This window comes from Diorhabda sublineata, chromosome 5 (genome assembly GCF_026230105.1).
Source record: "Diorhabda sublineata isolate icDioSubl1.1 chromosome 5, icDioSubl1.1, whole genome shotgun sequence".
In the NCBI taxonomy this organism is placed as follows: Eukaryota; Metazoa; Arthropoda; class Insecta; order Coleoptera; family Chrysomelidae; genus Diorhabda; species Diorhabda sublineata.
In genome coordinates, this window is record NC_079478.1 from 38,318,230 (window position 1) to 38,345,585 (window position 27,356).

General features: G+C 31.8%; 8 protein-coding genes across 10 annotated transcripts in view; 2 read left to right on the forward strand and 6 right to left on the reverse strand.

Annotated features, from left to right (window-relative positions):
* The window catches only part of LOC130444392 (trace amine-associated receptor 1), a 76,914-nt gene extending 75,893 nt beyond the window's left edge, over positions 1-1,021 (reverse strand). Inside the window, exon 1 of one of the 2 annotated variants that reach the window (XM_056779496.1) lies at positions 114-1,021. The gene's annotated coding sequence lies outside the window, so the exon portion shown is untranslated. The remainder of the gene's footprint in view (positions 1-113) is intronic. The other variant, XM_056779495.1, reaches the window with a different exon arrangement.
* A 225-nt stretch (positions 1,022-1,246) lies between these two features.
* LOC130444737 (larval/pupal cuticle protein H1C-like) lies at positions 1,247-2,152 on the reverse strand. Its single transcript, XM_056780012.1, has 3 exons — positions 2,141-2,152; positions 1,736-2,030; positions 1,247-1,677 (listed from the first exon to the last, which is right to left on the reverse strand). The coding sequence occupies exons 1-3, from the start codon at positions 2,150-2,152 to the stop codon at positions 1,247-1,249; spliced, it is 738 nt and encodes a 245-aa protein (XP_056635990.1).
* A 2,115-nt stretch (positions 2,153-4,267) lies between these two features.
* On the reverse strand, positions 4,268-6,970 carry LOC130443978 (protein PTCD3 homolog, mitochondrial). Its single transcript, XM_056778916.1, has 8 exons — positions 6,814-6,970; positions 6,502-6,743; positions 6,091-6,439; positions 5,473-5,906; positions 5,198-5,417; positions 4,798-5,145; positions 4,548-4,734; positions 4,268-4,493 (listed from the first exon to the last, which is right to left on the reverse strand). The coding sequence occupies exons 1-8, from the start codon at positions 6,840-6,842 to the stop codon at positions 4,335-4,337; spliced, it is 1,968 nt and encodes a 655-aa protein (XP_056634894.1). The 5' UTR covers positions 6,843-6,970; the 3' UTR covers positions 4,268-4,334.
* Positions 6,971-7,525: 555 nt separating this feature from the next.
* LOC130444338 (uncharacterized) lies at positions 7,526-17,966 on the reverse strand. Of its 2 annotated transcripts, none has more exons than XM_056779425.1 (13): positions 17,563-17,966; positions 16,298-16,564; positions 15,949-16,226; positions 15,735-15,884; positions 15,326-15,680; positions 15,109-15,239; positions 12,454-12,690; positions 12,136-12,388; positions 11,855-12,073; positions 11,628-11,796; positions 11,321-11,570; positions 9,995-10,205; positions 7,526-9,937 (listed from the first exon to the last, which is right to left on the reverse strand). In XM_056779425.1, the coding sequence occupies exons 1-13, from the start codon at positions 17,621-17,623 to the stop codon at positions 9,477-9,479; spliced, it is 3,042 nt and encodes a 1,013-aa protein (XP_056635403.1). In that variant the 5' UTR covers positions 17,624-17,966; the 3' UTR covers positions 7,526-9,476. The 2 variants fall into 2 exon arrangements, with proteins under 2 accessions (XP_056635403.1, XP_056635402.1); XM_056779424.1 differs by having other exon boundaries at positions 11,282-11,570.
* LOC130444339 (cilia- and flagella-associated protein 157) lies at positions 12,804-14,668 on the forward strand. Its single transcript, XM_056779426.1, has 2 exons — positions 12,804-13,283; positions 13,352-14,668. Exons 1-2 carry the CDS (start codon positions 12,884-12,886, stop codon positions 14,611-14,613), a joined length of 1,662 nt encoding a protein of 553 aa, XP_056635404.1. The 5' UTR covers positions 12,804-12,883; the 3' UTR covers positions 14,614-14,668.
* Positions 17,967-19,621: 1,655 nt separating the features above from the next.
* LOC130444276 (ras-related protein Rab-39B) lies at positions 19,622-21,116 on the reverse strand. The gene is made up of 3 exons (XM_056779344.1): positions 20,824-21,116; positions 20,654-20,763; positions 19,622-20,512 (listed from the first exon to the last, which is right to left on the reverse strand). Exons 1-3 carry the CDS (start codon positions 20,929-20,931, stop codon positions 20,074-20,076), a joined length of 657 nt encoding a protein of 218 aa, XP_056635322.1. The 5' UTR covers positions 20,932-21,116; the 3' UTR covers positions 19,622-20,073.
* A 252-nt stretch (positions 21,117-21,368) lies between these two features.
* Positions 21,369-24,648, forward strand: LOC130444234 (set1/Ash2 histone methyltransferase complex subunit ASH2). The gene is made up of 9 exons (XM_056779293.1): positions 21,369-21,517; positions 21,570-21,707; positions 21,760-21,938; positions 22,003-22,344; positions 22,810-23,012; positions 23,067-23,244; positions 23,304-23,584; positions 23,729-23,986; positions 24,344-24,648. The coding sequence occupies exons 1-9, from the start codon at positions 21,495-21,497 to the stop codon at positions 24,446-24,448; spliced, it is 1,707 nt and encodes a 568-aa protein (XP_056635271.1). The 5' UTR covers positions 21,369-21,494; the 3' UTR covers positions 24,449-24,648.
* An 8-nt stretch (positions 24,649-24,656) lies between these two features.
* LOC130444235 (carbonic anhydrase 3-like) lies at positions 24,657-27,285 on the reverse strand. Its single transcript, XM_056779294.1, has 4 exons — positions 26,378-27,285; positions 26,001-26,248; positions 25,662-25,886; positions 24,657-24,834 (listed from the first exon to the last, which is right to left on the reverse strand). Exons 1-4 carry the CDS (start codon positions 26,646-26,648, stop codon positions 24,667-24,669), a joined length of 912 nt encoding a protein of 303 aa, XP_056635272.1. The 5' UTR covers positions 26,649-27,285; the 3' UTR covers positions 24,657-24,666.
* Positions 27,286-27,356: the final 71 nt, after the last annotated feature.

Genomic DNA, 27,356 nt, shown 5'->3' on the forward strand with positions numbered 1-27,356 from the left:
AAAGGACACAAAAATAATTATCTGTATATCATATTGATATTTATACGATCCATATTCTTTTTAAACGCCTCGTATAACAAAATATAGAAATTTGGAATCAGTCATCTACTTACCCGAATAATTCAATATCCAATGTTCAACACACATTTAAAATCACATTCATCAATAAAAATTTATTATTAATCGTTTCATTTCACATACTTTTCACAACACAAACTTCGTTTACGTTTAATTAATTAAAGCTTCTTGAAGAAACTAGGGACACTATAACAACTAGAAAATAGCATCTCCGACACAGCACTTATTGTTTTAATAATAATATATAATTGTTTTATATTCATTAAAACCGTTTCTCCGTAATATTTTTTTCGATATAATTTTACTTATTATATTACTTCACAATTTCACAAAAGCTTAATACTTCTCGTAAGAGTCTCTCTGAAGAAAAGAGAGGTTATATTGTTAATTTTATGTTAAAATTAGCTTCCATCATTCAAAACACTCAGAAATTCACGTTTATTATCATAATACGGTATATTATAATATATTTCGAATATTTTCTTTTCATTTTTGGAAGAAAATTCACTTTCGTATAATACAAAATCACACGCGACTGAAAATGAATACAATAAACCAAAAAAAATTGGCGGGAATAGCACTTATTGTTTTGATAATAATATATAATTGATTTATATTCATTATAACATTAAAACCGTTCTTCCGTAATATTTTTTCGATATAATTTTACTTATTATATTAGTTCACAATTTCACAAAAGCTTAATACTTCTCGTAAGAGTCTCTCTGAAGAAAAGAGAGGTTATATCGTTAATTTTGTGTTAAAATTAGCTTCCATCATTCAAAACACTGAGATATTCATGTTTATTATTATAATACGGTATTTTATAATATATTTCGAATACTTTCTTTTAATTTTTGGTAGAAAATTCACATTTCGTTTAATACAAAATCACACGCGACTGAAAATGAATACAATAAAGTAAAAAAAAATTGGCGGGAATAGCCAACGTTGTGTTCAGATGAACATATACAGGGTAATCCACAAATTCGTCATATTTTTTATGCACTTGTTTGTAGTAATTACGAAGTGCGATAATTAATTAAGTTTGTATACAGGGTTAATCAAAATGATTAATTTACATAAAACAAAATCATTTCATTTAAAATACAATTTATTCAAAAGAAATAAATAATTCAATTTACGGATTATATACAAATACGATCGTCTACCATTCGTAAGCGGTTCCCAATCCAGTGAAGGTGGTGTGAGCTACAACTGTGGCAGGAGAATAAGCTACGGCGGCTTTGGTGACCACAGGTCCTGCAGATACGGTTAAAGGCTCAGCTACGGCCTTAGTTACCAATGGGCTACTATAAGATTGAAGCAGCGAAGGGGCGAAAGATCTAACTACAGGAGTTACTGTTTTGGTTACAATTGGAGCGTGGTAGGATTGAATCAGAGGTGTAGCTACCGCCTTGGTAACGACTGTGGCCGATGGAGCATAGTTCAATGGTTGAGGAGCAGCAAGGGCAATCGGTTGAGCTCGGTGGAGGTAGGAACTGCTCACAGCTGGTGCTGCGGAATACGCTAGAGCCGGGGCTACTGCTTTGGTAACAAGTGGAGCCTGGTATGTGGCGATCGGTGCGTGAGCGATACCTAAACGAAAAATTATTGTTATTTATATATATCTTTTTTGAAAATCTATTTATATTACCTAGAGTCAAAGCGTCGTTTGTAATTCTGGTGTCGTATTTCCTTACGCTGGAAAAAGCGCTGTCGACGGCTTTCGAGTAGTGAGAAATCGATTGGGCTCCTCCGAGGGATCTTTCAACGCTTTGATGAGACGCCCCGATCGCTGGAGCATGAATAGCTGCGATCGGTTCGACTGCCAACGGTGCTTGATGGAAATAAGCGGAACTGACGGCAGGGGCAGCCGAATAGGTTGCTACCGCTGGGGTAGCAAGGATACCGGCTCTGGCGTAAGCCAAAAAGCAAGTAAGGACGATAATCTGTGGAAAAATATTTGCTTAACTATTACAAAAAAATAAATCACGTTTAAAAATTGGAAAATAACGAAATTTAGAATTTTTTTTTTTTTTTTTCGTAAATACGGACTTACTCTGAACGCCATTTTTTATGGATGTATGTGCGAATACACTGGATTGATGAACTGATATATATCGAATGAATCCCACGATTTTTATACTAAACTCGCAATTACATAATTTTGACCCACGTGGTATATCAAGTTTGATGCTCTACTTTCGCTGTCGTTGAAGGTCTGGGTTAGGGCGTGGCCTACATCTTAAACTCGAACTTGATGTAATCAGTCTAGCCGGTATGTTGCGTATACAGTGTGTCCAAGTAAGTTGGCGGCATATGGGAGACATAACTTTTTAGTTATTAATTTTACGACAAAAAATTATTCTTTGTAAAAAGTTCTGCATCATTCAAAACCTAGAATTCAATCATCAGATGTTAAATTTCTCCAGTCGTATACGAGGTTTGTCAAAAAATGTGATTAAGCAACTTAAAAGTTGTTAGTGTTCGATAAAAATTGAGAGATAATTGTTTTTAAAAGTTTATTTAGAATTGTTTAATCAAATTTATAATTAATAAATACAATGCATTAATGTGCAAACTTAAATTTCCAACGTAACCGCAGAGAAAATGTAGAAAAAAATATTTTTTCAATGTACATAAACAATCTTAAAGCTATTTTTAATTCTAAACATCTTTTCTTTATAACAATTTTCGATATTGTCTATGAGAAAGGTACTTTACTCTTGAACGAAAATCACATTTTTTGACGAACCTCGTATACGACTGAAAAAATTTAGCACGTGATGATTAAATTCTAGGTTTTAGAGCATGCAGAACTTTTTTTAAAGAATAACTTTTTTTTTGTAAAATTAATAATAAAAAAGTTATGTCCCATATGCCGCCAACTTACGTGGACACACTGTATATAGGGAAGCAATTCAACTACTTTATATAAAGATATCATATTTTAAAAGGCTTAAATATTTTTTTTTCAATTTATATAATATTAATATATATATATTCTAATTGTAAATTTCTAACTAGGGTTGTATAAGATATTAAATTCCTGTTTTCAACTCTAATTACAACAATTTAGGACGATTTACATATTTGGCTTCGAAAAATATTCAGATCGAGCATTTTATGGGTCAGTTGAAGTACACAATTTCCTTTTCATAATTAATTTATTTTATATTTGCCTGAACGAACAAATTCTCAGGTATTTATATAATTTCGTAATAAATAATGCATAAGTTATCGATTTCAATAATTTATTGATAATAATTATCACTTCCGTTTATTCGAAATATATATAAATTAATGACTAATTATAATAAGAATTCTTTAATGTAGTTGTATCAAAATATGCAAATGATATTAGTACGGACGCTAACATAGAACGCGTACTTTAGTTGAAACAAATTATCCATAATGAAATGTATATGGAAATTACATTAAAATTGAAATTCAATGAAAAACTGCACAATTTTTTATTGCTATTAAAATCGTATACATTTTAAGACATCTTTCTGTGATTTATTAATGTTACTTAATCGTATCCGGCCGTTGATGTAAAATTTGAACACGGTTGTCGAAATTCAGTGCGTATGAAGTACATTTAAACTTGTTGAAAGACCTTATTGTGTATAATCTGAAGGTTAACCTCGAAATAATTCTTAATCAAGCCCTCTCAGTATTATTCTATTAGTCCTCCATTATTTATTTTATTTTATTAAGTATCGCCATCTATTCGATAATACCTACACTGGGATCTTCAGTCTAGTGTATAGTAGAATATATGTAGTAGTTTGGACATTCTAGCATAGAGGGCGTACTCAGTTTTAATCTAATTGTTTTATTTTATTCTTTAACGCACACATTGCCATATGTTCAATAATACCTAAACTTTACTTTTAAGTCTATTGTACATTCGTCGTCCATGGTTATAATATATTTTTAATACCAGCAACACCATCGGGTTGGCAATAGCCAAACTTAACTTTTTAATCTACTGTACAGTGAGCAATTGGACGCATCGCGCCATCTGTTCAATAGTATCCAAATCATACATTATAGTTCACTGTACGATGAAAAATTAGTAGAGTATGATTTAGTTTGGACATTCTGGTATAGAGGTCGCACCTAGTATTATTCTATCAGTCCAAGATTGTTTTATTTTCGGAATTGAGGTATAAAAAAAAAACAAAATTAAAAATTTTTTTATTTTTTTCCTATAATATATACAGAGTTCAACAGTTGAAATAATCTTTTTAACTTTGATCTATAGCTTTAGCGCTCAATTCAATATCACCAACAATTTTTGATAAACTATTCAATTGAGTCTCATCTAAATTCAATTGATCGTTTAATTTGGCTGCCAATTGCCCCGCTTGTGAAAAACCACTGTCTGAACAGTATTGAATACATGCCTATAAAAAAATTTATTAAAAAAAAAGTCGAAAATGAGTAAAAAATAAACTTACTATCGCTCTAGTAGGAGCTTTATTTTTGATACAATAATCAACGAAACTTTCAAGGGCTTCTATTTGTGGAACACCCACTACAGTTTGATGTCCTCTATCGATTTTATCCATAATAGTACAAGCTTTTTGGAAATCACCATTTCTCAATACTAAAAGCATTATCCTTCCAAGGAGGCTACCAGTTATACTGAAAAATTGGATTTTTCATAAAAAATCGATTTTTTATCAAGAAAATCTGTTAAAAACTTACACAATTTTGTTAATCTTGAGAACATTTTGATTTTCAACTCTCTCATAAATATCCCAAGCGATATTAGCAAAATTTTCATTTAAATTTGATTCGGCATCGGGTTGGTTATCAACCATGATATTTAAAATACAATCAACTAAATTATCTCTGTCAGTATGATCGAAACAAACCATGTCTGACCATAATTTAGGTACATACTCAATTGCTCCATTTAAATCGACTTGTTTGAGAATTTCACCCATCACTCCAGGTTCCGGTACATAAATATTAGGTACCAAAATGTTATAAGTGTTTGTCATAAATTCTTCTAGAGGAACGCTAGTGACCATGAGCAAACAAAAATGACGACTGAAATAAAATTAGTAATAAAGAGTATTTGGAAAAAAAATTAAAAACTTACTAGTAAATTGATTCTTTATATGAATCACCAATCAAATCATAATTAGAACCAAAATGCAGTAGTTTATCAACTCTAATAGCTAAATCGACATCTTTTAAATGATTCTTACATACATCCATGGCTGTTACAAAAAAATTGGTATCAGAAATATCGCGAATTTCGTGATTTTTATTTTCTACTTGTACTATTATATCGTGTAAAATAGTACTAATTGGACCTCCTGTAAATTAAAATATCAATCAATTATCATTTCAAATCTCGAGTTTAGTACTTACTGTCTTTGCAAAATGTGATAAGTACATAATACCAAGATCCTAGTGACGGTTCGATTCCCAATTTATTAAACTCTGATAAAACTTGCAATACGTATTCTTTAACATTATTACTTCTACCCATGGTACTAAGAGAATGTAAAACGGCGTTTAATGTTCCTAAATTCGGTTTAACTTTTGCTGTATTCATATCACTCAAGAGATTTATTATAAACGTCCATCTCATTTCTGAACTCTCTTTAAGAAAATTTGAAATTTTAATAAGGGAGTTGTAGGTGTTTGTTGTGAGAACGAATCCTTTCTTTTGAGCTTCCTCGAATAATTTCCAAGCTCTATCGGCTTGAAAATATTTACACATTCCTTGTATTATTGCTGAATAAGTTTCTGCAGTTGGAGTTTTTATACTTTGAAAAAGTTCTTCGGCAAAACTACCGTCTCTAAATACAAACAAATAATATGAAATAAAGAATCTTTATGAATGCTGAAATTGGAGAAAACTTAATCTAACCAGATTTATTAAATCGCAGCGAATTTGATGGCTACCCAAGACACAAAAGCCAATGGGAAAGTCAAGTAACAAGGGATCTGAATAAAATGGTTGGAATATATACGTATACTCACTTCCATGTTTTTCTTTGTCTTTCTTTTAAACTGGAACTCTGTCTAAACCACCTCTCCTCGACGAATTCTGATGGCAAAGTATCCTCACAATTATAATAGCAAATTAATTCTAACAATGCTTGCTGTGTTCCACTGGAAACTTCTATTTCTCGTTTTTTTAATAGCTGATAAATAAACTGAGCATCTAACACTTGTACGTTATCAATTACTTTCTTCAATTCTTCCTCTGATACCGGTGTATCTTCAGTATAAACTAATTTTGGTAAAAAAGATGGTATGATGGGATCCATTTCTCTGTGGTTAAAAAGATCGGCGTGTTCTTTTCTTATCCAATGAGCTGCTTTACGACCTACAATATTCAATAGTTTTTAGAAAAAAAATCTTGTAAAATAAAACGTATACTTCACCTACCTGCTTCTTGTGCCATAGCATAAGTTCTTTTAGCAACATTAGACATAGGAATTAAATAAGGGTCATCGTGATATTTGTAATGTGCAGCTGTAGGATCTCTATTGATTGTACTTTCTAGAGCTCTCAATATATCTGTTGGTCCTCTATGGATTCTGTTAGGTATTTCTATTTTCTCTTCGGTAACACTAGAACTTAATCTACGGTTTATTAAGTTGCTGAACGGATTTATGTATATTTGAGTCCTGAAAGGCATTGCGATTAATCGAATGTTCAAATTTAACATAAAAAAAATGTTTGGTAGGAGTATCGTACCGTCTAAAACAAACTGATGAAAGCTTCATATTTGGTAAAATATTATTATTATGTTTTCAATATTTTTAGTGGTTTTATTTGAAACACACCATTATTTTTCTAACCTAATTTTAATTGGAAAATATCGGACATCAACTTGTAACGCCATCTTGTCAATAATTCCAGAACTACTAAAAAATTTTCGTTGTTATATGTAGTAGTCTATCAAGAATTTCTTTTTCATACAAATTAGTTTGGCTTTTCGATAATAGATAACAGTCTGTAATTATTATTTATTTACATTTATTGAATACAATTGTTTCCGATAAAATTTCTTAATATTGATTTGTGTGTAATATTATATAGATATTTTATTTTATTACCCTCAATTTTTAATACCATTTTATTAAATTTGAAGGTTCCTTTTATTTTTCAAATAGTATTTATATTTGTTATGCTAGTCTAGCTTCCCTGTAATAGATGGCAAAATGTTTTTGTAAAATAAAAGATATTTTGACTGACAGAATTATTCATATTATTTAACATATTTTTTTGTTCTAAAATGAATTCAGTTTCTTAAATTTGTTTTTATCAAATATTTTATTTGTCTTTAGTGTAGTTTACGTGTAATAGATGAAGACGCCGGTTCATAATTGTTTTTTTTTATCATCTTATTTGTACAGGGGCGAACTAGGGATATTGGGTAATAGAATATGAAATTGAAAGACCTCGATTTTTCTCCATATATTTATTCATATAAATTATCGTTAGAATGAACGAATCGTGTAATAATCATTTTGAGATGTTTTTTTACGGAATATTAAATGATTCTTACACAATTTGTTCGTAACATTAGAATAGTTTACAGAAATTTAATATCAAGTGCGGCAAACTTATATTTCTCTAAAGGATAAAAATCACAGAAAAATAAATTCCTATGAAGGAGTGTTCCAATATTTCATAAGCTTATCAATAAACATTCACAATCATCACAGTTAACCTTCGATCAATGAATCAATATTACCACGATCTATTTTTTTTTAAATTGCAATATCGAATATTAGAACATACCCATTTTATAATAATATTTTCTTATCATATACGGAAAATTTATGAATAAAAAATTGCACATTTTAGTCTTCTTGTTTTTTATTAGCATGTAGCTAAAATAAAGAAATAAAAATGGAATGTTTAGAATTTCGTTTAAAATAAATTAAATAACACGTAACGTTTTCACTGCTCACAGCTTGCGTTACTTTTGTTGTTATAAACATTAAATGAAATAAACCTACCAATTTGTTTTTGTAAATAATTCTCTTTATAAGATATTTTGTCATATTATCTTTGAGTAGAAATAATTACATTTTATTTTTCATACCTCTTTTGTAGTTTTGTATGTACTTGTTGGTGACATACTGGGTTCCTGGAATTTAAGTTATTTAGCACAGTTTAAATTGTCCTTTTGTTGAACTATTTTTATATAAACAAATTGAATGTTTGGTTTATTTTCTTTTGAGGTTAAGTCTCGGTCTAAAGGACGCAAGCATTATTCGAAATTTGCCAGACGTGGCAATTAACTGTTCACGAATTAAGTTATTAGTGCAGATTTTGTAAATTTTGCAGATATTGATTTTTGGTTGTTCAGTTCGTTGAAAGGTTGTTTTGAGGAGTGATTTGTTAGCTGGTGTTTTTGAAATTGACCTATTGTTGCACCTGGCTGGATTGTCGTCTTGACGGGTGACCCGATTTTGCTCAAGAAGTCTGTTGCTAACTTCATTCATATTTTCCTTTTGACTGTCAACCCCATGTGGAAATTTTCATTATGGATTTGGTTATAAATTTTTCATTTTAGCTTCAAATTTTATATTTGCGGAAGTCGTTATATTTCCGACTGAGAATTTGACGATTGGAGAGGTAGTTATATTGTTCTTTTAGTCAGCGACCGTGGTAGCGTTAAGATTTTTGAAAAACGGGATTTAGCCGGTCTAAAGGAGCCTTCCGCCGATTTCAAAAATTGTCTCGTGGAACTACCTAGTCCGGGACAATTGAATGAATGAACTTCTTTAATTCCTAACCGCATACCACGGATATGGTCCTAGGGAGCCTTATGTGTTGCTAAAGGTCAGATCAACTCATATTAGTTCCTTTGTTGTAAAATTTACTTCATTATTTTCTGTAAACCTAAAACTCATGAGTTTTGTGGGTAATTTTTTTTAACCTAACCAAATCATTGTATTTTATTTCCAACAAGCAGCTTTATTCCTAAAGATACCTCAACCTACTTCTATTCCTTTCTCAATTTAGGTTAAAAAAATTGAGTTGCGCCCTATTGGGAAAGCATACAAAATTTGTATACCCCTTAAACACAACAAAATCTTGCAACGAACCCCGACAACACACATTAACATGATTACAAACAATATAAATAAAATCAATTTCTTCTTTAAAATATCCCGTGCCATTTATATTCTTATTTATAATAGTTATATAATTTCATAGATGCTAAGTCGGAATTTGTCATGTACAAATAAAAATTTCGGATAATATAAAGAAGTAAATAAAAATATAAAATTATTTCGAGTTAAACAACGAGTTTAAAATTTTGGAAAACAAACAAACTTTCAACAAACTCGTTGTTTAGCTTCCATAAAATGCCCTCTAATATTTTAATACCTAATCAGTCTTTATCTAGAAGATATGACATTCTTTTCTTGATATGCTATATCCGTATTGCAACTATTTTCGCTCAAATTCCCCGTGTCTTCATCGTCGGCGAATTTTATATTCTCGAAACTCAAACATTTCTCGGCCGTTTCTTTTTCGATGTCTTCTCTTAGTAACTTCGGAGACACTTTCAATTTTTTCGACAAATCTTCTAGTCGCGTTTCCGATATTTTTTTATGTACCAACGGTTCAACTTCCGATAAACATTTGTTGTCGATATTTTTCGATTTTGGTACGGGCGATTGTTCCTTACTTTCCGGTAATAGTACGACGTCTTCTTCGGGAGATTCTTTGTTACTACCAGGATCGACGTATTCTCTAATTTCCGCCATTTCGTGGTATTCCGATTTATCGTAATCGGGGAATATTTCACCAATTTCGTCTAACGGTGGTATCCATACCAAAAACGCCGGATCCATACCTATAAATAATCGTATAACGTCAATTTTTATTTAAAATATTTTCCAAATTTTATTACCTAAATACGAACCAGGAGCAGCACCGGCATTCACCACGTTGTAATCGTAATAATCCATTTCTAAATCGATATCTTGCGCCGATATCGAAAAATCTGATCCGGTTGGTACCAATTTGAGTTTTTCTCGGTTTTTCATTTCTTTCGTTTCCTTTACCGATGTACTTTTGATTGTAGCTTTGTGTACTAAAGTACCCGCAGAAGAGTAACAACCCTGTAAATAAAAATAAAAAAAATAAAAACAAATTAAGACGAAGAAGAAGATAAGTGAATAAATGTGCGAGATATGTGCCGATTTTCAAAACTAAAATATTATAAATAACCAGTTTCGGTCTAAGCATCTAACGAAAGTATTCTAATCAACATATATAATGTGTATCAACACACTACCAATGGTGGTGTATAGAAATAAAAACTTAATTGCGTTTCTATGTGAAAGAAATGTTTTATTATAATAACCATAAATTACATGACACTGTAGTTTTCCATCAAAGTAATTAATATGAATGTTACAAACCTGTGAAAGAAACAACATTTAAAGCTATTTATTTATTCCTACTTTTTGTTAATTAGTTTTGTTAAAAACGAAACTATTATGACACCCCAAGAAACTATAGTATTGACAGCAATGACACTAATGACATTTAGGCGTGCGTTCAAAAACTATATTTAGTTCACAAACTAAATTACGCGATATAAAACTAAATGAAGAATCCATACATTAACTTAATTTACATATATTTGTGATTTTAATAAATTTTTTTATTAAAAGAGGCACTAGACACTAATTTCAACCAAAATATATTTAAAATAATCTTGTTACCAGTGCGACAGTGCCTCCAAGGTGCTAGAAAAATGAATTGGAAAATACTTCACCGGGTCACTTGTAGAAAGAATTTTTGATATCAGGCTCACATTGGTTAACGTGACGTTACTCGGTCTTCTATTTATTTATTCCTACTTTTTGTTAATTAGTTTTGTTAAAAACGAAACAATTATGACACCGTGTGTTCTTAAAAAGAAATTGTAGTATTGACAACAATGACACTAATGACATTTAGGCGTGCGTTCAAAAACTATATTTAGTTCACAAACTAAATTACGCGATATAAAACTAAATGAAGAATCCATACATGAACTTCATTTACATATATTTGTGATTTTAATAAATTTTTTTTATTAAAAGAGGCACTAGACACTAATTTCAACCAAAATATATTTAAAATAATCTTGTTACCAGTGCGACAGTGCCTCTAAGGTGCTAGAAAAATGAATTGGAAAATACTTCACCGGGTCACTTGTAGAAAGAATTTTTGATATCAGGCTCACATTGGTTAACGTGACGTTACTTATAGCGCTCGGTCTTCTAGATGTATATTCTTTATTGATATCGGTTTTTTCGTCAGATTTGTCTTTGTCGCTATCTATCGTCGAAGATCTTTTCAAAGTTGACAACGATTGACAGGAATTGGCCAAACTCGTCGACATAGTCGGTTGTTCGGCGTCGTTTTCTGGTACCGTTGCAGTTTCTAGTTGAGTTAAAGTACTAGTACTACCTATACTCGACGATTCTTCTTTTCTATAATAAGTAATGGGAGTAGAAAAAATTTTGATTATAAAAAAAAATACGTCTTACGCTAAAGTAACTTTTTCATCTTGTTTGAGCGTATCACAATCCGCGGATTCTCGTAGTCGTGTATGTTTGGCTCGTAATTTTAAATGCGGTCGTAATCTACTTAAAGATACTACTTCGGAAAGAAGAGTAACGTTCGATGATACTCTCGTAGTCAAAGGCGCGGTTACATCTTAAAAAAAAGAAAACGAATACTATCGAAAGTTTTTATCGATTGTCTGTTATTGTACCTGAAAAATTCGAAAGGGAATCTTGATCGTCGATTCCGGCTACGTGATATTTACGATAACGAAACAAATATTGTATTCCGAGAGAAATAGTAGCGATCAAAAGACCGCTAAGAAAAAAAATTGCGGTAATATGTACGGCCGTCATCTTTAATATAACTATCGGAATGATTCCCATATTTTGAGCTACGGGAACGACGGTTACGTTATAAGTCGAAATTTCTAAAATAATAGATACAAATTATTCCATCAATAAAAGAAAAACGAAAAAAAAAAAAACTCACTTATTTGTGTAGCTCGTGCTATAAATCCTCCGCCGCAAATTTCGCCGTCATCTATGTCATCCGCGGAGAAAAATTCTAATAATAAATTTTCCCCCGTAGAATTGACCGTTAAAGACGCCGTGTTCGAAGCGGCCGATAAATGGGCCAACAAATTTGAGGACAAAGCGTTGCCGTCGCGTATTTTTAACCATTGGCTCCGACACGAAAGATGAAATTGGATCACTCGAAATCGGATCAAAGAATTGGCGTCCGCCTAAAAAAATTCGCCATTCACTACTACGTCTTTTTGTGTTTGGAAATTCGGGATTATATACTTACTTGAATCAGCCAGAAATTTCTTCCCGGACAACTTTGCGAAGACGTCGCTAATAATCTCGTCGGTTTGGCTTGTCCTAAATGAACTACGCATCCGCATCTACAATAAGAACCGACTTCCGTCTGTACTTCCGGCGTATCTGATACGATATCTTTAATATAACCGGCATCTTCTCCGTAGAGACAATCCCATCTAGTTTTTGAATCGGCACCGCATTTTTCCGTTTCCACGGCCGAACCCTAATAATTGTAAATAAAAAAATTAGATATGTCGTTTCCAAAGTCGACGAACCCATTTACCTCCGGTCTCCGAGTCGTTAACGAAACGGCCCTAAATAAATCGATAGGCGTATCTAAGGAAACGACACAGTTTGATGTGTGTATATGTACATTTTTAGTGTCAGCCGAGAGTTGAATTTACAACAAAATTAAAATGGCCAAAGGTAAAAAAGGTAAAAAAGGAAAAAAACAAGTCGTAGTAGATCCGAATGCGTTAACAGAAGTCGATAAAACATTTTACGAATTAACCATAACAGATTTAAACAGGAAATTGGCCAGATTAAGATCGCTGAATCAAGAAATTGAACAAAAAAATGAAGAACTTATGCAAGATAAGGATAAATTGGACGAAGATAAGACCGACATCATAATGTACCTTAAGAGAATATTACAAGAAAAAACCGATGAAATAGCCGAATTGGAAGATAGAATAAAAGCTATGAAAAAGGAGCAACACGATACGACGCAAACGTACGAAGAAAAAATTATCGAAATGACCAATGAATATAACGCGATGCACGATCAACTCACGTCCGAAAATAAGCTACTCGAAGGTAAAAAATATGAAACGCTCGACGATGATGATAATAATAATAAATAAGAAAATTATTTATATTTCCAGGTAAATTGAATTCTTTGGAAGAATTCCGTTCGCAGCGCGATGAATTGATGAAGAAATTCGAAAACCAAGAAAATCTCATGGAAATGCAAGAGAAACGCCACAAAAGAGAAATGTACGAGATCGAAAGAAAATTCATAATAGGTAAAGATCGATTAAAAAAAGATATGGAAGCGAAATTGAGGCAGCTCTCTACGGAATTCCACGACGCGACAGAATTAAGAATAGCGGCTACTACTCATCGAGTAATCAGAGAAAATATAGCGGTAAATAACGAATTGGACGTTTTGTTGAATAACCAACAGAGACTCCATAACGAAAACGTGAAATTGAAAAATCGAGACGGTAGTTTGAGACAGCAGATCGAATTACTCGAAGAAGAAAAGAAAATGGCACTATCGAAGGTAAGGGTGCAAGTCAAATTGATAGATCGCTTAACGGACGATTATCAATTTATAACGAAACAATTAAACGTTGCCAGAAATTTCGAATCCCAATACGCGGAAAGTAAAAAACAATTAAAAACGCTAGAAGAAAAATTGACGAAATCGGAACATGCGAAAAGAATATTAGAACAAAATCTCCATCACGTCAGATGCGATCGAACATCGATTCAAACCGATTACCTTTACATGCAAGAAGAAAACGAAAGATTGAACGAAATATTATTGGAAGCGGTTAGTTGTATCAAAGAAGCTCTAACTGTTAGAACCGATAGCGAGATATCGTTGAGAGTTTCCAAAAAAGACAATCTATTAAATTCTCTATTATCTTTATTAAATAAAGGTAAAGAACAAAAAGTACGGTGTCCTTCGTTAGAAACGGTTTCGTTATTCGAGGCCACGTACGCCAGAGGTGATCTCGGTTTCGTACCGAAACCGGTAGAACTGCGATCGAAAGTACCGGTTAAAAAGAATATGGAAACCCAAACCGGTACCAGTTTCGACGAATATATTTCCACCGGATACATTTCCAAACCGAAATTTATGTATTCGGAAGTCGAGGACGAGGAAAGCTTGATCGTAGACGCCGAAGAAGAATCGCAAGGGGAAGCGGAGCAACGAGAAAGCGTTTTGTTTTTCGACGAACAAGAAATTACCGGAGAAGAATCTTCGGAAGATGACCAATTGAATATTTACGATTTGGTAGCGGAGGAACAAGCCGCTGAAGAAGTTAACGTTACGCCGTCTAATCAGGATGCTCCTCCGGAACGACTAGAACCAGACGAGAATATACAAGAGGAAGAAGTGAAAGAAAACGAATAGATTATTATTATTAATGTGCGCGGTTTCTTTATTACATTATATCACCAGAAAGCTATTTTCAATTCTAACATAACACACACATTTTTTGACAAACCTCGTATACGACTGGAGAAATTTAACATCTGATGATTGAATTTTAGGTTTTGGGCTATGCGCAACTTTTTATAAAGAATAACTTTTTTTCGTAAAATTAATAATAAAAAAGTTGTGTCTCCCATATGCCGCCAACTTACGTGGACACACTGTATAAAAATATTAATTAGTATTGACATACAGGACACGTCCCCAAAGGAGAACATAAAAGAAAAATGAACGATTTAGATTTATCGACATTATATATTGAATACAGGTTGTCCTAAAATATTAACTGAAAAATTGATATTTTAAACATTTAAATGGTATACAAGATGTCCCAATACTAACACGGAAAGAATTTGAAAGAGTTGATAAAAGTTGATAATATCGCGAAATTAATTAGCATAAAGATAAAAATACCTCACAAAATTTGGCTCCATATCTTGGCGGCGGTGAATCGCAAAAACGATAACGACTTCTTGTTCCACCAAAACAAGTACTAGTACAAGGCGTCCACGGACTCCAACTACCCCAACCTCCACTTTCTTGATCTAAAACCGTTAATCTATTTATAATTTATAAATCGGATAGATAAAACGAATTAACCAGACGGATAAACGTTATCTGATTTAGGTACCTGTAACGGGCATCGTAGGTACGCAATCCATCCTGATATCGGTCATGGTACCGGTAATAGCTTTGCTAACGTAAACGAAACAATATTCCACGTACCGTTCGGTGAACAAATCGCATTCGAAATACAAACTGTGTTGTCCTTTAACAACTTTATGTTCGGCGATGTATTCTAATGTCGTTGGCGGATCCAAACTTGCTACGTCGGCTCTCAATCTAGCGTAAAGACGTATTCTATCACCGGTTGTTAAAATGCAAGAGGGATATTCGAAAAGTACGGTTACGCCACCGCCGAGAACGTCGCAAGGAAAAATACTTCTCGCGTGGACGTTGAATACGAATCGATCGCTCCAATTTACCTAAAAATGTCGTCGCATAGTCGAAATTTTATTTCGTATTTTCGGTTACGATACCTTGACATAAGCGGCGGAATACGGAAGTCGGTACGAATTAGAAGACGATCTTAAAAAAAGTCCGTAATATCCTGCTAAACCGAAAGATTGACAGTCTATAGTAAAAACTCGACGTCCTGGAAATCCTCGAATTTTTTCGGAATACATAACCTACAAAAAGTATTTTGGATCGTCTCCGTTTGTTTTTTTTTTATAGAAATTATTCGAATATTACTTGCGTATTATTTTTCGACGCGTTATTTTTACAATTGATCATGGTATTGCCGGAATCGCCGCAAAAATGTAATTCCGTAAAAAATTCTACAACTTCCGTTTTATCCAATGGAGTGCATCGTATCTCGGGGTATTCGATAAATGCCGTCACCGCTTTATCGGGATACGTTTCTAAATTATCCGCGTTTATTGTAAGTTTAGATGTCGGCCATCGTACGTCCAAACTTTTAGTCGTTACTAAATTTTCCGGAGGAACATCGAAAGACGAATTTTTCCAACCTGAAAATGATCGTCCGAGAAATAACAAACGAAATAAAATATACAATTAAGATATTTATATCGGTGATTACCTATAGGTTGTTTCTTTATAATAATATAATATAATCCTTCCCTGGAAAAATGGCCACAAGGTATATTAACCGTAAAATTATTAGGAAGTATACCGGCTTTAGGAAAAACCGGAAAAGTCGTTAATATTTTGACAGAATTTTTTTCGGATCTCGATAATTGTAACAATAAAGGTGGAAAGGACGTCGAAATTATTTCCACGTGCAAATCTCCTCCAAGAGCTACGTGACTTCTCGGAATCGAAAATTGAATACCAGGCACATCGCCAACTAAAAATAAATATCAAAATAATCGACAGATCGTTTAATTTTTGAATTTTTTCCGTATTAAAACTTAGGAAAAAGTTTTTTAAATCTCGCAACCTTTAATGTAACGAAAACATCAATAAATATCACATAAAACGATTTTTTTTTTATTGTAATACAAGGTGTCCAAAAAGAGTATTTGTTTGCGTCCGCCATTTCGTGGAGTTTTAGTCACGCATCTCGCATTTTGCGTACTATCGTAACGGTGATTTAATCGTGACTGCTCAACGTCTGTATCGTGCGAAATATCGTACACGCCACGCCACGCCAATTGACGATAGCATTAGGAAATGGATCGGGGTATTCGAGAATACAGGTGCGACAGTTAAAATTCGAAACTCTGGTCAATTTAACAACTTTGAAAACATACTGTTCAGCGACAGAGCAAATTTTCACCTGAATGGTCATGTTAATAAGCAGAATTATTCGTCCTTATTTTCATGAAGATCAACGAGGCCGAGCAATCAATGTGAATCAACTCGAGAACGTGGTTCCAACAAGACGGGGCCACTTGCCATACCTCGAATGACTCGATAGAAGTTGTGAATGAATTATTCCCCAATAAAGTCATTTCGCGAAGGTGTAACATTAACTGGCCTCCCAGAAGCCCCGACATTAGCCCGCTCGACTATTTTGTATGGGGATATCTTAAAAGTAAGGTTTATCAAAATAATCCAAAGAACCTAACCTAAAAGTTGTTAACGCTTATAAATATTTTTTGTTTCTGGACACCTTGTACATATTACGTTTATTTCATGACAAAATCATACCTCTTGTCCTGTTATACGTTTGTTATTCACGTTTTTTTTTTTTAAAAAAAACAGGTTGTTACCGTGATTGATATTATTTGTTGTCAAATATTTTAATATCACTTTGCCGCTGTTATGCAACACAAAATACATTGTCACGATCGAGAATTTTATTTTCGATTAAAAAAAAAATAATAAAAGTGTAGAACGTACCTGGAAAGACAGCACCGCCGAGCCAAATATTCAAAAAAGAAATGATACATTTTCCAATCATATCAGAGTTAATAGAAAAACCATAACAGACACAACGTGAAAACCTACACAAAAGACGCCATAATCGCTGGTCGAGTATCGTAGTCGTAAAAAATTCACGTAAGAACGTCCGTAAAAGGTCGAAATCGACTGAAGAACGAAATTGACGTCGGCGTCGTGTGACGTCGAAAAAAGGGAGACGTTCACCCTCCAAGTGTATATAGTGGCATCTCCCCTTACGGTTTAATTTTCAGCGTCTGAAATCAGGGGCGTCGGAAATATACTGCTACGAAGAGGAATAACTTTACGCTTCACAACGTAGCACGACAAGGTCATGTATTATGGTGACGATGATGATTATTATTAGGGGAAGTTACAACAATACCGCTGGAAATTTAATTATCACCAGATTTATGCGTCGTTTTCTTTATATTGCATATATATGTATAAAAGTGATCGATAACGCGACCTTGAATATTACAAGGTGATAACTAATACGAGGTTATGTTGAAAAGTAACAATTTGATATGAAACAAAATGGAAAGTTATTGATAATAACATGATCTGAAAGAGACAAAAATATGTTATTATTCCATTATATTACTTATTATTATACCTACTTTAATAAAATACTTACTTTTAATTTTTCTGTTTCTGTTTAAATGGCGCATCTTGGTTATTATAAGAAGAGAATTTATGTAAAATTGTAAATAGATTTTTGAGAAAGAAATTATTCTTTTTTTTCTTCTGAAATTGTGATATTGACTCAATTAAATCGTCATTTTCTTTAATAATCTTTGTAGTAAGGGTTGATATTATATGAGTAGGATTTAAAGTATATTTAAAAAAAATTCTGTCGTAAGAAATTTAGCTCATATTTTCCGGAATCTTATTTGAAAAAAAAACTTATTTTGTATAGTGGAAAAGGGTGCGGATAAGTCAATAAAACACTCGTGTTAACGACGTCTGAAGTACCCTCTTCAACTCGACTTTTCACGTTGACTTCCTCCGTACATGTAGATACCAATGTAATACGACCTCGACACTAATCCATTCAATACGACGACAATCAAAATTAAAACCTTTTGTTTACAAAATCCATTGTTTTTAACATGCAATACAAAGGGAAGGGAAAATGTGTAAAGATGCATAAAAAATTATTTAGACAGAATTGAAGTCCCTAAAATGGAAATTTCTCAATTGATTCAACGTTAAATCAATTGTATAAATATATTTGACAATTTTCTTTTTACAATTTGATTCAAATTTTTATTCCATTTGGAAAATTTCCTTATCCAAAATTCGTATAGAGGCAAAGCCGATAGTTTTCATTACAAATATCAAAAACTTTTGTAACACCTTGTATGTTGCAATATCAATAGAAGAAACGTTTTATAAAGAATGAATGTTCGTAGAATAAAAACGAATCATCAATTATTTAAATAAAGAATAAAAATTTGTGAAGCAATTTACATGTTTAAAATTTTACACGATTCAGAAATATCTGTTTATCGAGAAAAAACTGAAAACAGAATAGATATAATTAAAAAAATAACACAATGGATTCTATTAAGGTCAAGAAAATGGGGAAAACTTGAAAGGAGACCAAAGAACAATTCGGGATAACTGTAGACTATAAGACTAAAATATCCACCTCGATATTTGACAGTATCAGTTACATAGAATTTTTCACAAATTGACTAGCTTCCAGTAGATATATTATATACAATATAAAAGACTGTACCCTTATAATTACACTCGACCCTATGGTCCCAACGTCTTTGTCTGTGTCAGTTCACTTTGAACCATGAATGTTAAAATCAAACGAAATCACATTTCTCTTCGAACTATGAGGAAAACGCCCGGCATTTACAACTTTTGCGTCTTATCAATTTTTTATATAGAATTTGGTTAAGTAATTTGTTAGATTCAATTTTTTTCAAGGGAAGATGGAAAATCCACGGTTTCAGCAAGCCAAATATATATAGGGGTTTAATGTTTATTGTAGACCATTCTTTTCTTTTGTATTCACGAAAAACAGATTGTTAACTAGATATAAGGAGAGGTTTAATTTAAAAAAATTAAAAATGAGTTTATATAAAATTTTACTAACAAACTTTAACCACTATTGACATACTAAGTGGCAATATACATATATTATTATGTGAATTTAATTTTTTTTTGACTAGTTACACAATTTTTTTTCATTCTAATTTTACTTAATTCTAATATTTACATTTTCACAGCTATTAGAAATCTCCAATAATTTCGAAAATCTTTTGTTGTAATTAGAAAATACTGTAATTTAATTTTGAAAAAAATTATCAGAATTTAAAGCAACTTTTTTTTTCCAAATATTCACTCGTTAACTAATAAAACTTAGCTATATTCAAAACATATTATTTGTGAAAACTAATAACAACCTTTTAAATGAGACAAATATCGTGTATTCCCTTAAAATACCAAAAATTATTAACAACATGAAAACTTGGCGGGTTCGGCTTCGATGAAATTATAACTTAAATTAGTAGGTCTCGAATATCCTGTCTTTATTCCATCCCAACCATCCTCAACTTTATATTCGCCGCTTTGTATTCTATTATATACTTCTTGGGTGATTGAACTGAAAGCCTCTTCGACATTTAAACCGTTTTTAGCGGAGGTTTCAATATGAAATAAACCATTCTGATCTGCAAATGTTTTTGCTTCTTCTTTGGATACTTCTCTTTGTCCCCCATTGTTAACAAGATCTAATTTACAACCTACAAGAGCAAAAACTGGTCGATGTGGTTCAATATGTCTACGGGCTTCTGACATCCATGCAGGTATGTTATCGAAACTTGCCCTATTGCATATGTCGTAAACTAACAGAGCTCCTACAGAATTTCTATAATACGATTTCGTTATGGATCTAAAACATATTTGCTTGAATAATATTTAAATTAGAAGGACTTTGATCTAATTTAAATACTAGTAATAACCTTGATTTGTAAATACCCATTAAAAATACATTAACAGACTTACTAAATTGTCAATATCAAATGGAAATTACCTGAATCTTTCTTGTCCAGCAGTATCCCATAATTGTAACTTAATTCTAGTACCATCTTTTACTTCAATAAGTCTTGCGAAAAAATCTACACCGACGGTCGGGTCCGATATCTAAAAGTAGTTTGCTATTGCAAAATTCGTGTATAAAAATATCTTATAGGTATTTCTTACCTCTGCGAATTTGCCATCCGTAAAATATTTGAGCAAGGAACTTTTACCTACGGTACTGTCACCTATTAAAATCAAACGAAATTGGTAATCAAAAATGGGTTCTACCATTTTTATAACATTCTATAATTCTCTGTTTAAATATAATTTTAAAAATGACTCCAAAATCTCGAAGAAAAACAATATATATAAACGAACCAACACAAAATACAATAATTAGTAAATTTCACTGTCATCATTCGAACGCATGACAAATATGACTTCTGTCTAATATCCAATGTCACGGTATCATTGATTGCAAATATTGAAATAGAAAAATAGAATAAATAAATTATATAAATAAATACGCAAGAAAATCCACAAGTAATATTGCTGTTTTAAGATAAGATATTTAATAAATTATACAAAAATTATTTAAGCAAGAAATTAATTATATTTTTTGTTTATAATCCTGTCACAGAATGACAGAGTCGTCGGTCGGACATATTTAAGAACAAATTATTTTCGCCCTTATTGTAGATGTACATAAAGCTATATATATCTATCATATCATCAAGTTATAAAACCAGCTTCTTGATAACAGTTTGTACTATAGCATCGCTCAATTTTACCCATACTATTAAAAAGATAACCTTATAATATTGAATTTACTTTTTTGTTTATAAATATTTATAATGAGCGAAGATACAGATGCAAGGTATGATTCAAATATATATTAAAGTGATCGTTTTTTACGTTAGTTTTTTTAGTAAAATTGACGAATTTTCGGCAAAGAATAGTTTGGAGGATTCTGATAAACAAAAGAATGCTACGAACGATCTAGCCATTCCTGAACAGAAAACAATTGAAAACGAAAAGAAATCCGAACCGTTGGGTAACTGCTATTGGTAATAATCATTTAATATTACAATATTTAGCGTAACGTTGTTTTATTTTTAGCGGGAAAGATAGAAATTTAAATATCGTAGAATTACTATGTGCGAATTGTACGAAATGGTATCACGAATCTTGCATAGGTTACCAATTGGGAAAATTAGTACCTTTTATGTCCAATTATATATTTCTGTGTAAAAATTGTTCTCCTACCGGATTGGAGAGTTTCAAAAAGAGCCAAGCGCGTAAGCTTATTTTGAACGTCAGTACCAAATAAAATTGTATCTAAATTTATGATTGTTATTTTAGAAAGTCAACAAATGTGCGTAACAGCAATAGCTAATTTACAGCAAACTAGTTTTAAGGAAGGTACAAATAAGACTCTATTCAATAAAGACAAAGAAATCATACCTTATATAGAAAATCATTGGGAAGCACTTACAACTACATCTAGAAGAGTAACCCAAAGTTGGCATGTAACGGTAACTAAAGCTTTAATCAAAGATATTCATATTCTTTTTGTTTTTGAAGATAGTTTAAGTGGTCATATGTACGGGCTAATGAATTCCGATCTAACTCAACTCAGACCTAATTATGAAGCTATGATTAAAGGGGGAATGTTGAAAGTTACCGATATGGGAATACAGCATGGTAAGTAACAGATTTTATTTATTTCTTTTTGAATAATATTCTTTGACTTACTCTTTTCATTTTATTCACAAATCGTGAATGAGCATTATTTTCTAAAATTTTCTCTTAAAATATTTTCTTTCATTTGGAAATTTAAATGATATTTTATTCAAGTTGGCCTATAATAGAAAAGTGTCAGTAAAACAATTTTCAATTTAAAAAAAGTTATTTTTGATCTCACTTTCATCTAGTGTGTAACAGTTGTTTGATGCATCTTGATGTCAGTTGTCAAGGGTTGATTGCATGACTACTGGAAGTCACTCAAGTTATTGCATACCTGTGAAATGGCACGTACCAAATTTATTCACTTTAGGCCTGAACGTATGTATTCTCAATTTAAATTTAATTGGTCGTTATAACGAATTTTATGTAATATAAAGCTTGTGGTAATGCTTCATTAAATTATAATAATAATACCAATAATAGTTCCAGTATCTGGAGGTGTAAAATCAAGAAACACTAAGAGGAAGTTTCCTGGTGATTTTGGAGCTCAAGGAAAGAAAGGACGTGGTTTGGATATAGGTACCCAGAAATTACCAGCCCATGGTTATCCACCAGATCACCCCTTTAATAAGGATGGTTATAGATATTTATTAGCAGAACCTGATCCTCATGCACCTTTTCGAAGGGTAAGATTCGATTTCGATACGTTTTTTTTTATTTTCTAATATTATTTCATCTAGGAATTTGATGAAAGTTCTGATTGGGCTGGAAAACCGATTCCCGGGTGGTTGTATCGAACCTCGGTTCCTGGTACTGTTCTTTTAGCTTTACATGACCGAGCTCCACAATTAAAAATTTCTGAGGATCGATTATCGGTTACAGGAGAAAAAGGATACGCCACCGTTAGAGCGACGCATTGTAAGTCTTTTTATTAATAATATTATGTCTCGAAAAATATTTCAATTTTTTTTGTTTAGTCGTTTCTAAAGATGTATGGTATTGGGAGGCAACTATCGAAGAAATGCCCGAAGGATCTGCCACTCGTATAGGTTGGGGACAAGATTATGCGAATTTGCAAGCTCCTTTGGGTTATGACAAGTTTGGTTATTCTTGGAGGTCGATAAAAGGAACGCGGTTTCATGAATCTACAGGAAAACATTATAATTCTGGTTATGGCGAAGGAGACACAGTCGGCTTCATGATAAATCTTCCCACGAATAGTGCAACTAAATTAATTCCAAATACTTACAAGGATAGAGTAGGTTGACATTGAATTTTATATTCTCAAAGAAAAAAGTCAGATTCGAATCAGTTACCATTCAAAAGTTACATATATTGAAAAGAGTAAATTCTTATTTTTGCATGGTTTACTTTTCTTACTGAAAATTAATTTTTTTTTAAGCATTTGGTGAAATTCAAAAGTCATTTATATTACGAAGACAAAGATAACGTGCAAGAGAGATTGAAATCATTAACTGCGTTGCCGAATAGTGAAATGATATTTTTTAAAAACGGAGAATGTCAAGGAGTCGCTTATCAAGATATATATCAAGGATCCTATTATCCTACCATTTCTTTATATAAAAACGTTACCGTGTCCGTTAATTTCGGACCCAATTTTAGATTCCCGCCATCTGTAGATAAATTCAAATATAGACCAGTGAGTATGACTTCAAATTAGTCAATTGTTTTTTTTTAATTCAATTCATTAAAATATTCAAATTTTTCAAAGTTGTTACTTAAATTTATCGACAGATTATTTTTTTTAAACCATTGGATAAAGATTTAAGATTTAGTGGAAAATTAATGATACTAGTTGTTGCCAAGTTTGAATTTAATTCAATAATGTCTCCGTAAAGTTTCTGTAATTGAGTTTTTTTTAAAAAAAATGTGTAATTTATCTGTTTGACTTGACTAACCATTTAGAATGGAATTGAAACTTTCTTAAAATATGTTTTCCTCTATTCACTTATCAAAGTGTTTGTTATTGAAAAAACGTTTTTTTTTTTGTTATTAGATGTCTGAACGTGGCGAAGAAGCTGTTAGTGATCAAACTTTGGCGGACATTATGTATCTAATTGAAAATGAAGGAAAATTAAGGCTGGACAGTTTCGTTCTTTGATTGTAGGTAGATAAAACATTCGTTATTAAATTAATTATGTTAGTTACGCCATTTTTTCTACGACTACTCACTTTTTATTAAATTGATTAAAATATAATAATAAAAATCAGCTTTTTTTATGCACATATTTATAAAATTGGAAATTATCTTTCATCGTATATTTTCTTTGTAATACAATAAAATAAAAATTATTTTATCAAGTTGTTTTTTTCTCCGAATCAGTATATTTGCACCACTTCGTGTTCAGGTAAAGGTAATAGAGATGAATATAAGGAAGTCGAAGGAGAAACGTGGAAAACACTTCTGTTATTCGAATCTTGAACGTCGCGATAATTTCGCAATAAAGGTTCGCCGTTTTCGTCGAAAATATAACGCAAAGCGTCGATCTATGAAATGAAAAAAATATATAAGCATATATACTACGGTTCAAAAGTATTCGTCCACCCCATAACCTCTTCGTTATGTATCAAAATAATACAAAGCGAATGTCGAAACGGTGTTTACGAATCAAAATTACCTAATTTGTTAATTATTTTATAACCGGTGTTTATGATTGTAGTTTAGTCCCGTGAGATTGGAGAACGGACCAAGACATCTTGTTGTGAAGTTCGTATACCAATTGTTTTAGCGCAAATTCAGACTTGTAAGTTTTTAAATGGGTATAACCTAGATATTCATAGTCTAGGCAAGGAGCACCGAGAGCTTTGGTGATAAAAAAACCACAAATGCTGAAGATAAATGTATTGTATTGATCAATAAACGGTTCATAGGTCTAGATATAGTACTTCTACAATAAAAAAGGGGATTGAGAGAAGCGCTGGTGTCAGTGAAGACATCAAGGTTGCAGTGGGATGAATAACATAAAATTTGGGCGTGTGAAATCAAAATTGGAGGTTTTTTGGTGATGGTTTGGAGATGTTTTGGAGGAAAGATCCTGTCCCAAGTATTCCTCGAAGGATTTGAAAGAATTGTAAAGGAAGAATGTACACTGAAAATAATTATTTAACCGTCACAGTCAACCCCATTGAGTTATTGAGAGATAAATTCTACAAGGAAGTCGGAAAACATTGATCATATTAATAAAAGCAAAGTACATCGATGAATCAAAAATTTAAATTATAGATTGTAGTATTATTATTTTTATTTTGTGCGTATAGGGTGGGTAAAAATGTTCAAACGGTAGTGTATAAATATGAATATTGTTTTTATTTACCTGATCTATGGATAAACCTATAGGTATCCTTGTAATTAACCATAATACGTAATGGATGCATTTTTCCGTACTAACCGATCCCCAATACAAAAAATAATCGTCCCTAAATTCCTTAAACAGTCTAGTTACAACGATATTTTCGATTTTTTTCGAATTACCGGCGGTGGCGATGTCTTTCAAAGAATCGATTATTATTTGAAAACCGGGATTGATATCATCTTGAATCTAAAAGTATAAACACCTTCTTTCTCTCTCTCTCTCTCTATATATATATATATATATATATATATATATATATATACACGTATAAATAATGAAAATTATAGTAAATAAAACAACCTTGAATAAATATACTAAAGCGGCAATACCGTCTTGTTCTTTTAAAGCCGATTCTTGAGTCAAATAACAACTTTTGAAAAAAATCGCGTGCAATTCAACAGGATATTTACAACCGTCCATCGTATGTTCGCTACCTTCCATCGCGCTACATCCCCAATGAAGATGAAAATTGGAAAATACGTAATTTCCCACGAAAGGACCGTTCGTAATATAAGGACGTTCTTCTTTCCATTTCGCACTGAAAATTACTAAAATATATTATAAAAAAAAACGGTGGAAAAGGGGACGAAGTCAAGGAAAAATCACAGTAATAAAAAAAATTTGACTGAAATCAGAATTAACTAAATGGATGCAAATATAATACTACTTATACTTACTGGTTTGTCCCGTATTTGTTATTTTTGTCTTTTTAGGTGGATTTTCGAAATTTACCCAAACTAATGGGGGTAAAATGACGACTTTGGTATTTTTTAAATTGATATCGATAGGCGATTCAAAACATCCTTCAGTTATCGGTAAATCTCTTATACAAAGTTGTTTTTCGTAAACGTCCTGTTCTACTTCGTCTTCATTAACTTCTTCTTCGTTACTTTCTATATTAGTTTCATCGGTTTTCGTTGTATTTGTACTTGAATCAATTTTGCTCATATTCAAATGAAAGAATAATTAATTGAAGAAGAAAAAATATGGAAATGGGGTTAAATTTTTGATATAATGATCTGTTAACGAATCACTGTCATTATTTGACGTGAGATTTTCTTAACCAAATTATATTAATAATATGACATTTATTAATATACATATCTTAGATCTTTTATATATATATATATATATATATATATATATATATATATATATATATATATATATATATATATATATATAGAGTGTTTGTTAATTAACGAAAAATAATTGGTTATTATACTTCTTTTTTGAGACAACCTATACAGTATTTTGGCAAATATAGGTTATTATTTGATGTAACGAAGGTATTTCTCGGTTTCGATCGCTGCGACAATCGATAAGGATGCCAACGACGCCAGCGTCGACGCGCCTTAAAAATATACAGCGCAGGCCAAAAAAATTTAATTACTCACATCTTACGTAACTAGGGTTGCAATTATTTAAATAATGTTGCAATTTGGATCAAATAAAAAATAACTTTCCATTCACTTTCTTTTTACTCTTCAATTCAAGTGTATAGAATCTCTATATTTCTATAAATTAAATCGAAAACATTTTTAGACAAATTTGTGACATTCGTTGAAAATATTGTATTTTTAAATCTCATTATTTGGAATCTTTTTTCTTCTTCTTTTTCTTCTTTACCGTACGTTTGGACTCGGTCCTGTATTA